Below are 15,000 nucleotides of genomic sequence, written 5' to 3' on the forward strand. Positions count from 1 at the left end.
TCCCGCTTTTTTCAGGGAAAGGTCCCGGTACTCGGTTACATCTCGGGAAAAAGCCTCCCGGTTGGACACACTTACTTACCTTGTGTTAGTAGTTTTTCTTACTTTTTAAGAGGCTCATTTCGTTCATGCAAGTTTCGACACAAATCTACTCTCTTTACAGTCCGTGTAAAGTTTAAATTAGGTCTTTAAAATGGTGGAATGAAGACAAGTTCCCGCAGTTACTCCTTGATGCTTATGTTAGCTCAGATTTCCAAAGTATTTTCCGTTAAATTTCCGGCAGAGAAGGACTTTCATCCAATGGCGCCTTTGCAAAGGCACGAAAGTAGGCATCAAACGATTTTTTTCCTTGAGTAAAGAAAAATACTAAACGATTTTTTTTAGAGTAAAAAATATACTAAAAGATTTTTTCCTAGAGTAAAAAAATACTAAACGATTTTTTCCTAGAGTGAAAAAAATACTAAACGATTTTTCCTACAGTAAAAAAATACTAAACGATTTTTTCCGAGTAAAAATGCTAAACGATTTTTCCTAGAGTAAAAACACTAAACGATTTTTTCCCAGAGTAAAAAATACTAAACGATTTTCTCCCTAGAGTAAAAAAAAAATTTTTCCCCAGTGTAAAAAAAATGCTAAACGATTTTTTCCTAGAGCAAAAAATAATAAACGATTGGGTTTCTAGAGTAAAACAAATACTAAACGATTTTTTCCAAGTGTAAAAAAAATACTAGAGTAAAAAAATACTAAACTATTTTTTTCCTAGAGTAAAATAATACTCATTTCTAATCATGCTTATGCAGGATAATTAGAAAGAAAGGAAATTCAAGAAAAAGCATCATAATTCTTTAGGTCTTTGTTTAGAGAATCTTTCAACAAACGCACATAAAATATTGATGTTCTTAACTTTGTGTTCCTTTTCTTTAACTATTTACGTATTCCCTGTTACCTTCTTACTTATTTGAAATGAGCACCACATTCTTTGGAAGCTTGAATTTCAAGTCAGTGGCCCCTGTGGTGGGCTTGCACCGTATGAATAGGGTTCATGTTCTGATAATAATAATAATAATAATAATAATAATAAATATTATTATTATTATATTGTTATTATTATTATTAATTTTATTTTTTTTTTTTAATCACAGTTATCTTATTCGACTGGGTGGTATTGACGCGTATAGTGTGGGGGTTCCGGGTTGCATCCTGCCTCCTTAGGAGTCCATCACTTTTCTCACTTTATATGTGCGCTGTTTCTAGTAGCACACTCTTCTGCGTGAGTCCTGGAGCTACTTCGGCATCTAGTTTTTCCAGATTCCTTCTCAGGGATCTGGGGATCGTGCCTAGTGTTCCTATGATTTTGGGTACAATTTCCACTGCATATTATTATTATTATTATTATTATTATTATTATTATTATTATTATTATTATTATTATTATTAAAAAATCACTGTATTTTTGCATTTGCTACACTGGCTGTTCTTGGCTGCAGAGCTGGTGTTTTATCAATATTTTTAATAAATGTGGCACTTGCAATAGAATTATACTCTCTTTAGTTAACAGAAAATATAATATTTATAGTCTGGACAAAAATCTTAATTTAATTGCAACGGTATCATCTCTGAGGATTTAGCAGAACTAGTTCCATTCAAAGCTAAGCTCTGAACCATTCCGAAGGAAGAAAATTTTACGTTGTATAAAAGAAAAAAAGGAGTAGATGGGACTTTTGGGACTTTTTACTGACGGTCATAGTGAAAGTCTACAGAAATATACAACCAAAACCGCGAAAATGTATGTATTTATGAAACGATATCCATAATGGATCTGTTTCATGTTTAGATTCCATGTTCTAAACGTAACGCCAATAACTGTCATTAATCCTCTCACTTAATAATTTGAATAAAGAATAAACGAAGAGAAATGTCAAATGATTATTATATTATTATTATTATTATTATTATTATTATTATTATTATTATTGGAGAAACAAATCCACATTTATGTAAAGATAAAACTGCACGGATAGTTTTTTGGAATCTGTTCGGATCCCCCTTTCAATCTTATTGAAAAGGGGAATCGAACAGATTCTCGAAAACTATCCGTACAGTTTTATCTTTACATAAATGTGGATTTGTTTCAATCAGACTGAAAGGGGGATCCGAACAGATTCCCGAAAGCTATTCGTATAGTTTTATCTTTGAATACATGTACATATACATAGCTGTGGATTTGTTTCGCCATTTTAAGAATCATGCTACTAAGTGTATTTTCAAATTATTATTATTATTATTATTATTATTATTATTATTATTATTATTATTATTATTATTATTATTATCATCATCGCACCTGACTGTGACTAAGCAACAAACAGGCAGAATGAAATATATATATATATACCCCACCAGGATGAAATTATTTTCCAGCTTACACCCACCTCCATATATTAGAAGAATGGTCAAAGCCCAGATGCTTGATTACTCTGAAAATGGCTCTAATATATAAAACCCGACAGTGGCACTTTGTTATAATAAGACTGTAATTAATCTCGCTTAATAGAACCGTCATTTAACTTCACGGGGCTGTGGTGCATACTGTGAGCGGGTATTCGTCAAACAATCTCTCTCTCTCTCTCTCTCTCTCTCTCTCTCTCTCTCTCTCTCTCTCTCTCTCTCTCTCTCTCTCTCTCTCTCTTAGCAGATCCGTAATTGCTCGTACATTTTTCCTGTTAGATATTCTCTCTCTCTCTCTCTCTCTCTCTCTCTCTCTCTCTCTCTCTCTCTCTCTCTAAGCAGATCCGTAATTACTGTACATTTTTCCTATTCGATTTACTAATAAATCCTCATGAATTAACAATATTATTGTTATGCTGTACTTTAGGAACAAACTTCTGGGGAAGTTCCAGTAGGGAAGAAGATTTTCTCCATAAATTGAAGCTATTGTGTAAGTGCAAATTCTTAGTAAAAAAATTTCCATATAATCCTAAATTATCCTAAGTACTCCTCCCAGGATGTCGGAAAATTAAAGTAAAGTTTCATAAAGAAGATTTTAAAGCTAACTCGTATTTTCTGGATGAAAAAATATATCTATAAAAATGAAAATAAACTTTCTTGGTCAGGATAAATCTTTTGTCATTTGAAACAGAGAGACATAAAATGGGAAAGTACCCCTACGCTTAATGGTTACTAATGACATCATCAAAATGAGACCTGATTCGAAGTAATTGCCAAGTATTCTAATTTTGCCGCCTATTTACGCAGAGGACAAAATGCAGGCATTGACACTCTAAATTATATTTCTATAATTTAAGATAAAGTAAAGCCACTGCATCACTTATATTAGCTTTTGTGTTCGAGGAAACATTTCCTATGCTGATAAAATATCGTTTCCACGAAACATCTTTGAATCTCCATTAACATTTTTGACTTTTGACTTTCCTTTCAGTCCAGGAGGAAAAGTTACTGCTCCAAAAGAAGTGATCAACACACCAGCCTTCCCCAAATATTCTTAGCCTTAATCAAGTCTCTCTCTCTCTCTCTCTCTCTCTCTCTCTCTCTCTCTCTCTCTCTCTCTCTCTCTCTCTCTTTCTTTCGATTTTCCTTTCTTTCCAGGAAAAACAGCTACACTGTTCCCAAAGAAAGGAACAACACACTCGCCTTCCTTCAAATATTCTTAGCCTTAATCAAGTCTCTCTCTCTCTCTCTCTCTCTCTCTCTCTCTCTCTCTCTCTCTCTCTCTCTCTCTCTCTCTCTCTCTCTGTGTGTGTTTCAAGTCAAATGGTGTTACATGAACCCTGGCAGATCTGGCCCTTCGCTTTCATGCGTGAAAGAGACTCGGTCAGCTGTCTTCAGGAGATCGCACGCAGAGAGAGCAAATTCAAGCGTCGATACACTTTCTTTTTATTATTATTTTTCATTGCCATCTAAATGGTATGGGATTCCTTCTCCTCCCTCTGTTTCTCTTGATGCATTAGGTTTCAGTTTTCTCAAAGAAACTTCTTTTCATCGGATGAGGTGAGGCGTGGCGAAAGTTTGATTTTCATAAAATACAGCCGTGCAATCTTTTTGCTGCTCAAGGAAAAAATGAAAGTTACTGTAGAGAACAGGAATTTTCTAAAGGGCTTCTAAAAATTTATATTATATACAGTATATATATAATATTAATATATATTTGTTAATATATATACAGTATATAGAAATATATATGTAATGTGTATGTATATATATATATATATATATATATATATATATATATATATATATATATATATATATATATATACACAGTACATATATATATCAATCACTGTTTTAGAAACATTTTAAAGGGATCGTTGTTCTTTGAAGTAAGTTTTGCCTTTTCCTTGAGAAGCCAAAAGATCGCACATCCTATATTTTAAGAAAATAGAGCTTTCGTCACGCGCCACAGCATCCAGTGAAAAGCAATAACTTTGAGAAAACTGGAGGCTTCTGTAAGAAGAGAAATAGAGGGAAGTGAAGGAATCCCATACCATTTAGCTGGCATTAAAAAAAAGAAGGGTATCGACGTTTGAATTTGCTCTCGCTGCGTGAGATCTCCTGAAGGAAGAAGAAGGCTGAGTCCCTTTCACGGTTGAAGGAAAAAGGTCAGGCCTGCCAGACTTCTCTGGACGAGAGAGAGAGAGAGAGAGAGAGAGAGAGAGAGAAGAAGTGAGACACTTGATCCAGACTAAGAATATTAGGGGGAAAGCTACTGTTGCTCCTCTTGTTAAGAACAGTAGCTGTTCATCCTGGAGTAAAAAGGGGAAGTCGAAAGTGGAGTTACTTTGTAGGAAAATGATAGTAATCAACCTGAGTGTAAACACTTCCAGACGTTTGCTTCGATTTTACAAGCAAAATATTCGGTTAAAAAAAATCATAAATATCCTGGTTAAGTATTTGGAGATTGAACGTTAGAAACTTACTTAAGGTAACTCAAACAATCACAACTATTCTATTATTGCTTATTCCCTGCGCATTAGAACGCTCCCTTGCATTGTAGTATAATCTTTGGACATCAACCTAAAATTCATTGGAATTTTTCTCCGCCTGGCTTTAGAGACCAGTGTAAAAGATACGGTTATAAGCCTCTTCAACAGACATTAAAGTTACATCGTAGTGAACGTTCGTTTTAAAAGCTTTTTTTTTCCAGTTTTCTCGAGAAGTCATAAGCACTATCTCATACTAAATCCTTTCGCAAATCTAGGCATCAATTCTTATTGGCTGAGTCACATGTAAAGCATATTTATAACGTGGCCGTTTTCATTTGCCTATCCACATAAATTTTGATAAGAGTCTTCGGCACAATCGAGTTTTCTGTACATCGTTTAATCAAGGCCACCGAAAATAGACCTATCTTTCGATGGTCTCGGCATAATGCTGTATGAACCGCTGCCCATGAAACTTAAACCACGACCCTATGGTGGCCTATCCTATATCGTTGCCAGAAGCACGATTATGGCTAACTTTAACCTTAAATAAAATAAAAGCTACTGAGGCTAGAAGACTGCAATTTGGTATGTTTGATGATTGAAGGGTGGATGATCAACATACCAAGTTGCAGCCCTCTAGCCTCAGTCGTTTTTAAGATCTGAGGGCGGACAGAAAGAAGTGCGGACAGAGTAAAGTGCGGACGGACAGACAAAGCTGGCACAATAGTTGTCTTTTACAGGAGACTAAAATGGAAATGCTTAGAGTAACATTCGAAGACTTCATTCTATGGAAATAGGGCAAGAGAAAATAAAACTCGATAGTGAGAGAGAAAACTAAGTCTTACTTTCCCTGTTAGTATAATATAACAGACCAACCAGATTTTGGGACTCAGAGAAAACGGTATAATAATATATAAGCGCTGTAATAGCCAGTTAATGTGAACTATATAATTTCAATTAGTTTTCTAAACCTAACCAATAATCCCTTTACTAGCATGGGCCCTGAAACTTTCAAGTGAATGGCAGTAATATTGGTAACCATTTCCTGGTACACGCATACTTAATTCGGGGTTAAACGTCTCATAAACACATGCGGATTTAGTTTTCAGCTGAAAGTAGACGCAATCCGTCTCTTACAATGTATACATAGGATTAGCCTGTGACATCCTCAGGATCCCTGCCTACCTCTAGCACCGTCCTTGTGTTTATATTAGTTATATACTAAGAGGCAAGAAGCACAAAACACCTACCCACAGAAATGCAGAACAGGAGGGGGGGTGGGGGGAGAAAGGGGGAGGGGGTGAGCACAGAGACACAGGCTAAAAACAAGAGGAAACTATGCATTGTACAGTTGGGCTGATGACTGGTGATTGAGGTAGGGACAGTCAGTTTGATCACTATAGATTCAAGGGTGGCCAGTTCCTCCATACCTCGTGTTCTTGTCACAATTCTAAAGTCCTTGGCGTCTAGATGTGTTTTGCAAGTCTTGCTATGCTTTCTCACATTCGACTGACCAGGATTAGATAGTCGACTAGCTGTTCTGCAGCTAATCCCCTGGTGAGAGGAGACTCGGATCTTTAGCAGCCTCCTGGTACATCCGATGTATGTGCCCAGATTACATCTGGGACTGGTATATTTGCAAATTACACCGGAGGTAAACGGGGGGCTGATCCTATCCTTGAAATGGAAGAGGACCCGATGGTTCGGGGTTCATCGGAATTAGTTTTATGTTGAGTGCAGGTAATTGTCCACTGAATAAACTAATACATTTTTTCCTGAATCTGTTGTCAGGTAATTAAGGGAATCTAGCATATATATATACTGTGTATATATATATATATATATATATATATATATATATATATATATATATATATATATATATATATATATATACATACACATAAATATATATAAATATTTATATATAAACATATATATATATATATATATATATATATATATATATATATATATATATGTGTGTGTGTGTGTGTGTGTGTGTGTGTGTGTGTATAAATATATATATATATATATATATATATATATATATATATATATATATATATATATATATATATATACACCATCCACAAGTCTACTCAGCTGCAAAGAAGCACCTGTATCCCCCCAGGGCCAAGACATTTGTAGTGGTGTCAGCAGTCCTACCACAAAGGCTCGCTGTTAAGCCAAAAATCAGAACTGAGCAGGTGCTACATCATCCAGAGAGGAAAACTATGTTTGTCTATGTAATAATTTCCAAGTGGATCTTGTTGAAAATATTGCCCTCTCCAAAAGGGAAGGCTCAGCCTTCCAGCCACCCAGCATACTCTTGAGGATGAGGTCCCCTGTCCCACAAACACCTCCATCCGACCCAAGCAGACTCAGGCTTCCGCTCACTGCTCTGGTAACTGGCTGAAGGCATATTAAGAACAACCCAAGGACACTGCACATACCATGTTAACTCTGCACAACCCAGCCAATGCACATGCACTTGCTTCTTCCACTGGTTTAAGGAGACTTTCATAATTTCTTTTTAGAGGAGCCTTTACTGTCACATGTATCATTTAATCCTTGGAGAATATACCCGGTGCTCACACAACACCTACTGGGTTTCCAGACTAACCCTGGCTGTCCGACCACCAGTCCATTCAGCAATGATTAGGCACCACTGTTCCGTAGAGCCCAGATAAGGGCATGGTACCAAAATCTCACCCCCACCAGGTAAGGTCTCCAGACCCATGGCCCACCAACCCCCAAACCCTAGCAGACATTGGTATCCACTCACAGCTGCCAGTTTCCCTGAAGTCCAGATAAGGGCATGGAACCAGCAACCTCACTCTCACCAGGTGAGGTCTCCAGTCCCAACCCCCTCCACACCATATGAACTCCACCAGACATTGCCATCCACTCATGGCTACATGGACTGGCGACTGGCACACTAGGAGCAATCCGAGGACCAAGCAAACACCAAGCCAGTAGGTCCATCGGCCTGGTATTTACTGTCATTTCTGTTGCTCTCAGACTTCTCCTGGCTGTTTGACCACCAGTCCATTCAGCTATGAAAAGGCATCAATGTCTTTTAGGGATCAGATAAGGGCATGGTACCAGAAACCTCACCCCCACCAGGTAAGGTCTCCAGACCCATGGTTGCCCCTCCATCTGAACCCTAACAGACGTTGGTATCCACTCAAAGCTGTCAGTGTCCCCTGAAGTCCAGATAAGGGCATGGAACCAGCAACCTCACCCCCACCAGGTAAGGTCTCAGTCCCAGGCCCTCCCACACCATCTGAACTCCAGCAGACACTGACATCCACTCACAACTGAGTGGACTGGCGATTGGAATTCTGGGAGCAATCCAAGGACCCAGCAAACACCAAGCCAGTAGGTCTATCAGCTTGGTATCTCCTCTCATTTTCATTATTCCCAGACTACTCCTGGCTGTCCAATCACCAGTTCATTCAGCTGTGATTAGGCACCGCTGTCCCGTAGAGCCAGGATAAGGGCTTGGTACCAAAACCTCACCCCTACCGGGTAAGGTCTCCAGACCCATGGCCCGCAACCATCCGAACCCTAGCAGACATTGGTATCCACTCACAGCTGCCAGTTCCCCTGAAGTCCAGATAAGGGCATGGAACCAGCAACCTCACCCCACCAGGTGAGGTCTCCAGTCCCAGGTCCCCTCCCTACACCATCTGAACTCCAGGAGACACTGGCATCCACTCACAGCTACATGGACTGGCGACTGGCACACTGGGAGCAATCCAAGGACGCAGCGAACACCTAGTCAGTAGGTCCATCTGCTTAGTGTCTCCTCTCATTTTCGTTCTTTCAGACTACTGGCTGTCCGATCAACAGTCTATTCAGCTATGATTAGGCATCAATGTCCCCTACGGCCAGATAAGGGCATGGTACCAGAAACCTCACCCCCACCAGGTAAGGTCTCCAGACCCATGACCCCTCCCAACATCCGAACCCTTGCAGACGTTGGTATCCACTCACAGATGCCAGTATCTCCTGGAGTCCAGATAAGGGCATGTCTGCTGGAATTCAGATGGTGGAGTGGGCCTGGGACTGGAGACCTCACCCCACCAGGTGAGGTCTCCAGTCCCAGGCCCCTCCACCATCTGGACTCCTGCAGACAATGACATCCACTCACAGCTACATGGACTGGCGACTGACACGCTGGGAACAACCCAAGGACCAAGCAAACACCAAGCCAGTAGGTTCATCGGCTTGGTATCTCCTCTCATTTTCGTTGCTCCCAGACTACTTCTGGCTGTCAGATCACCAGTCCATTCAGCTATGATTAGGGACCAAAGGCCTTTAGGGATCAGATAAGGGCAGGGTACCAGAAACCTCACCCCCACCAGGTAAGGTCTCCAGACCCATGCTCCCTCCCACCATCCAAACCCTAGCAGGCACTGGTATCCCCTCACAGCTGCCAGTTTCCCCTAGAGTCCAGATAAGGGCATGTCTGCTGGAATTCAGATGGTGGAGTGGGCCTGGGACTGGAGACCTCACCCCCACCAGGTGAGGTCTCCAGCCCCAGGCCCCCTCCACCATCTGGACTCCAGCAGACAATGACATCCACTCACAGCTACATGGACTGGCGACTGACACGCTGGGAACAACCCAAGGACCAAGCAAACACCAAGCCAGTAGGTTCATTGGCTTGGTATCTCCTCTCATTTTCGTTGCTCCCAGACTACTTCTGGCTGTCAGATCACCAGTCCATTCAGCTATGATTAGGGACCAAAGACCTCTAGGGATCAGATAAGGGCAGGGTACCAGAAACCTCACCCCCACCAGGCAAGGTCTCCAGACCCATGCCCACTCCCAACATCCGAACCCTAGCAGACGTTGGTATCCACTCACAGATGCCAGTATCTCCTGGAGTCCAGATAAGGGCATGTCTGCTGGAATTCAGATGGTGGAGTGGGCCTGGGACTGGAGACCTCACCCCATCAGGTGAGGTCTCCAGTCCCAGGCCCCCTCCACCATCTGGACTCCAGCAGACAATGACATCCACTCACAGCTACATGGACTGGCGACTGACACGCTGGGAACAACCCAAGGACCAAGCAAACACCAAGCCAGTAGGTTCATCGGCTTGGTATCTCCTCTCATTTTCGTTGCTCCCAGATTACTACTGGCTGTCAGATCACCAGTCCATTCAGCTATGATTAGGGACCAAAGGCCTCTAGGGATCAGATAAGGGCAGGGTACCAGAAACCCCACCCCCACCAGGTAAGGTCTCCAGACCCATGCTCCCTCCCACCATCCAAACCCTAGCAGGCACTGGTATCCACTCACAGATGCCAGTATCTCCTGGAGTCCAGATAAGGGCATGTCTGCTGGAATTCAGATGGTGGAGTGGGCCTGGGACTGGAGACCTCACCCCCACCAGGTGAGGTCTCCAGTCCCAGGCCCCCTCCACCATCTGGACTCCAGCAGACAATGACATCCACTCACAGCTACATGGACTGGCGACTGACACGCTGGGAACAACCCAAGGACCAAGCAAACACCAAGCCAGTAGGTTCATTGGCTTGGTATCTCCTCTCATTTTCGTTGCTCCCAGACTACTACTGGCTGTCAGATCACCAGTCCATTCAGCTATGATTAGGGACCAAAGGCCTTTAGGGATCAGATAAGGGCAGGGTACCAGAAACCTCACCCCCACCAGGTAAGGTCTCCAGACCCATGCTCCCTCCCACCATCCAAACCCTAGCAGGCACTGGTATCCACTCACAGCTGCCAGTTTCCCCTAGAGTCCAGATAAGGGCATGTCTGCTGGAATTCAGATGGTGGAGTGGGCCTGGGACTGGAGACCCCCACCAGGTGAGGTCTCCAGTCCCAGGCCCCTCCACCATCTGGACTCCAGCAGACAATGACATCCACTCACAGCTACATGGACTGGCGACTGACACACTGGGAACAACCCAAGGACCCAAACACCAAGCCAGTAGGTTCATTGGCTTGGTATCTCCTCTCATTTTCGTTGCTCCCAGACTACTTCTGGCTGTCAGATCACCAGTCCATTCAGCTATGATTAGGGACCAAAGGCCTCTAGGGATCAGATAAGGGCAGGGTACCAGAAACCTCACCCCTACCAGGTAAGGTCTCCAGACCCATGCTCCCTCCCACCATCCAAACCCTAGCAGGCACTGGTATCCACTCACAGATGCCAGTATCTCCTGGAGTCCAGATAAGGGCATGTCTGCTGGAATTCCAGATGGAAAGCCTCTTGTAATGGGCCTGGGACTGAGACCTCACTTAGAACATCACCAGGTGAGGTCTCCAGTCCCAGGCCCTCCACCTTCTGGACTCCCAAATTTCGCATTGACAGATGACATCCACTCAAAGCTACATGGACTGGCGACTGACACGCTGGGAACAACCCAAGGACCAAGCAAACACCAGCCAGTAGGTTCATTGGCTACAGCAGTATCTCCTCTCATTTTCGACTTTGCTCCCAGACTACTTCTGGCTGTCAGATCACCAGTCCATTCAGCTATGATTAGGGACCAAGGGCCTCTAGGGATCAGATCAGGGCAGGGTATTCCAGAAACCTCACCCCCCACCAGGTAAGGTCTCCCAGACCCATGCATCCCTCCCACCATCCAAACCCTAGCAGGCACTGGTATCCACTTCACAGATGCCAGTATCTCCTGGAGTCCAGATAAGGGCATGTCTTTTCAAGAATTCAGATGGTACAGGTGGGCCTGGGACTGGACCTCACCTCACCAGGTGAGGTCTCAGTCCCAGTTCCCCCTTACCATCTGGCTTTCAGCAGACAATGACATTTGTCACTCACAGCTCCATGGACTGATGGTCCACTCTGAACAACTTTTTCAAGGACCAAGCAAACACCAAGCCAGTAGGTTCATTGGCTTCTTGTTGTATCTCCTTCTCATTTTCGTTGCTCCCAGACTACTTCTGGCTGTCAGATCACCAGTCCATTCAGCTATTCTTGGACCAAAGGCCTCTAGGGATCAGATAAGGGCTCTTTTGGTACCAGAAACACCCCCACCAGGTAAGGTCTCCAGACCCATGCTCCTCCCACCATCCAAACCCTCTTTGCAGGCACTGGTATCCACTCACAGATGCCAGTATCTCCTGGAGTCCAGATAACATGTCCCTGTCTGCCGACCATTCAGATGGTGGAGTGGGCCTGGGACTGGAGACCTCACCCCCACCAGGTGAGGTCTCCATTCCCAGGCCCCCTCCACCATCTGGACTCCAGCAGACAATGACATCCACTCACAGCTACATGGACTGGTCGACTGACACGCTGGGAACAACTTATTTTCAAGGAATTTAAGCACGGAACACACCAAGCCAGTAGGTTTTTTTCTGCTTTTGCCGAGTATCTCCTCTCATTTTTGTTGCTCCCAGACTACTTCTGGCTGTCAGATCACCAGTCCATTCAGCTATGATTAGGGACCAAGGCCTCTAGGGATCAGATAAGGGCAGGGTAACCTGAAACCTCCACCCCCACCAGGTAAGGTCTCCAGACCCATGCTCCCTCCCACCATCCAAACCCTAGCAGGCATTGGTATCCACTCACAGCTGCCAGTTTCCCCTAGAGTCCAGATAAGGGCATGGAACCAGTAACCTCACCCCCACCAGGTGAGGTCTCCAGTCCCAGGCCCCCCCACCATCTGGACTCCAGCAGACACTGACATCCACTCACGGCTGCGTGGACTGGCGACTGGCACACTGGGAGCAATCCAAGGACCCAGCAAACACCAAGCCAGTAGGTCCATCGGAATGGTATCGCCTCTCATTTTCGTTGCTCCACATTGCCTTTCAATGTCATTTACCAGAATCTGAAAATTCTGTCGAACATGCGCTGTATGTCATCCGCATCCCCATCAGCGAACCAAAAGTCATCGGTATATTCCGGCCTTGGTTGTCTTTGATAAAAGTGATGTGGTTGAGCCCTTTGCTGATGAGGTTTCGGCCTTGGGTCACTCTTCCCGTGCATGACGTTATGCTGATGAAGCTCTCTATCATATAACTTTCGCTTCTCAGCATCCGTAAGAACAGTTTTAGCGTTTGTTATTCTTTTAAATTTCTCCTGGAAAGCCTCCTGTATTATCTCGGGCTTTTCTCTGTGTCTGTCCGGGTGGTATTTCATGGATAAATCTTTGAAGGCTCTTAGGATATCTGCCTTGGTGGCAGTCTGTTTCACACCCAAGGCCTCATAATGGCTCTGGTCCTCCCACTTTTCTTGCCCTTCCTTGGCCCTTTTTAAATTTCGCATTGTTTCATCAGATGGTACGATCCTGTTAACCGTTTCAAAATCTTGCACGGCAACTGAAAAAAGCCCTTCATTCATAAGGTGCTTCCCACGTACCTGGTATACTTTCCATCCTTTAAGTCCCTTTTCGATGGCCATACAGCAGTCCATAATAATAGCCATGTTATCAGGACTTTGAGCTGCGGACTTTGCCATGGCCCTGAAGACGTAAAGAAGAGGTGCTTCCATTTTAGAGCTCGTACCCGTGGACAGGGCCTCGTCAAATATGTTCACAGCGTCACTGATCTTGTTATTCATGTAGGCAAATATTCCGTCGTTTATTATTTTGTTCTTTCCTTCACTATGTTCATCATCCTTTTCCTTGTAGTTCCTTTTTATTTTTTCCAAATCCTTACTTATTTCTTCCTTTTCATCTTCAAGGATTTGTATTAATCTTTCTTGCTCTTTTATAAGATGTTCCTTCTCGGCGCAGTCTTTTTCAAGTCTTTCACATTCCCAGGTCTTTCTCCCCAGGCCATCGTTGATTTGTTTAATTTCATTCAGTTCTTGGCGCAGCCTCTCGTTTTCACGGTCCTTTTCATCGTAGTTTATTTTGAGTTCCCTCAAATCCTTACTCAGTCGGAGCATTTGATCTGCAAGAATTTGCATTTGTCTTTCTCGCTGCTGTCTCTGGTGGTCCTTCTCTGCGCATTCTTTTTCAAGTTTGTCATATTTACTGATTTCTTTTCTCTTTTCATCCAATTCCTCGAGCAGTTTCTTGTTGTCGCGTTCCTTTTCCTTATATTTTCTTCTGATACTCTTCAAGTCTTTACTCTTTCCCTCCTTCTCATCTGCAAGGACTTGTATTAGTCGTTCTTGTTCCTGTATCTTTTGATCCTTAGCTAGGCACTCTTTTTGAGTCTCTGATATTCACGGGACTCTTTTGGTCTTCTCTTAAAACACCTGCCTTTTCCCAGTTTTAGATCAGCGTTCTCTCTCTGTACCTCATGCACCAATTTCTGCAGTTGCCACTCTCTTTGAAGGCACTCCGAGTTGTTCCTTTTCAATTCTTCAATTATTTGCCGAGACGCTGCAGCGGCAGATTTGTGATCCTGGACCCTCTGGCGTAAGATGTCCCTATGTCCGACCACTTCTGTCACTTTCTTCTTCAGGGCCTGTACTTCGCGTCGTTCTCTCCCAGCCTGTCTGTCTTTCTCCTCCAGCGCCTTCTGCAGTTCTTCTATTTTCCTTTGTTTTCTTAGCAGTACAGACTCATTTCTCTTAGCCCTCTTTATCTGTTGTGTCCTCTTAGCCTTAAGAAGTTCGAGCTTATTTTCAAGTGAATTTAATTTCGACGGAACACCCAGGCAACGATGGAAAAGACTCAGATTATTTACTTTTCCGCTTTTGCCGAGTTTTCAGCCCCGTTCTTGATTTCACTTCTCGAATTGGGACTTAATTTGCAGGGTTTATTCCATTTGGTCGCATTCCGTCCATCAGCCTCCAGCGTGTCCTCATGAGAAGTTCCGGTCATCATCGTCCCGTCTTCATCAGGACGGGCGCCATATAACTCTGTATCTTCAAGTCGATCCATATAACATCCTATAATCGCACTGCAGATGCCTACAATTCCTGCTAGGGTAGCATCGGTGGCAGTGAATCCATTTATAATCAGCAGTCCTGTGTTTTGCCAAAACAATAAAGCAATAATACCTCCTGTTAGGAAGCCGCACAATAACGATCCAAAGTTGTTAGTCATTTCGGTAACAAATATTAGCACCTCACTACAAGGTTAACTTCAAAAAATGCCAC

General features: G+C 43.1%; 1 protein-coding gene and 1 long non-coding RNA gene across 2 annotated transcripts in view; one reads left to right on the forward strand and one right to left on the reverse strand.

Moving 5' to 3' along the window:
* The window catches only part of LOC136833669 (uncharacterized), a 629,485-nt gene that overhangs the window by 209,023 nt on the left and 405,462 nt on the right, over window positions 1-15,000 (forward strand). The gene's annotated exons all lie outside the window — the stretch shown is intronic.
* Window positions 12,656-15,000, reverse strand: part of LOC136833667 (dnaJ homolog subfamily C member 7-like) — a 2,622-nt gene continuing 277 nt past the window's right edge. Inside the window, exon 1 of the mRNA XM_067095833.1 lies at window positions 12,656-15,000. This exon is cut by the window's right edge and continues 277 nt beyond it. Within this exon, the coding sequence (XP_066951934.1) occupies window positions 12,766-13,857 (1,092 nt within the window). The 5' untranslated portion in view covers window positions 13,858-15,000 and the 3' untranslated portion in view covers window positions 12,656-12,765.

Source organism: Macrobrachium rosenbergii, chromosome 52, assembly GCF_040412425.1.
Source record: "Macrobrachium rosenbergii isolate ZJJX-2024 chromosome 52, ASM4041242v1, whole genome shotgun sequence".
In the NCBI taxonomy this organism is placed as follows: domain Eukaryota; kingdom Metazoa; phylum Arthropoda; class Malacostraca; order Decapoda; family Palaemonidae; genus Macrobrachium; species Macrobrachium rosenbergii.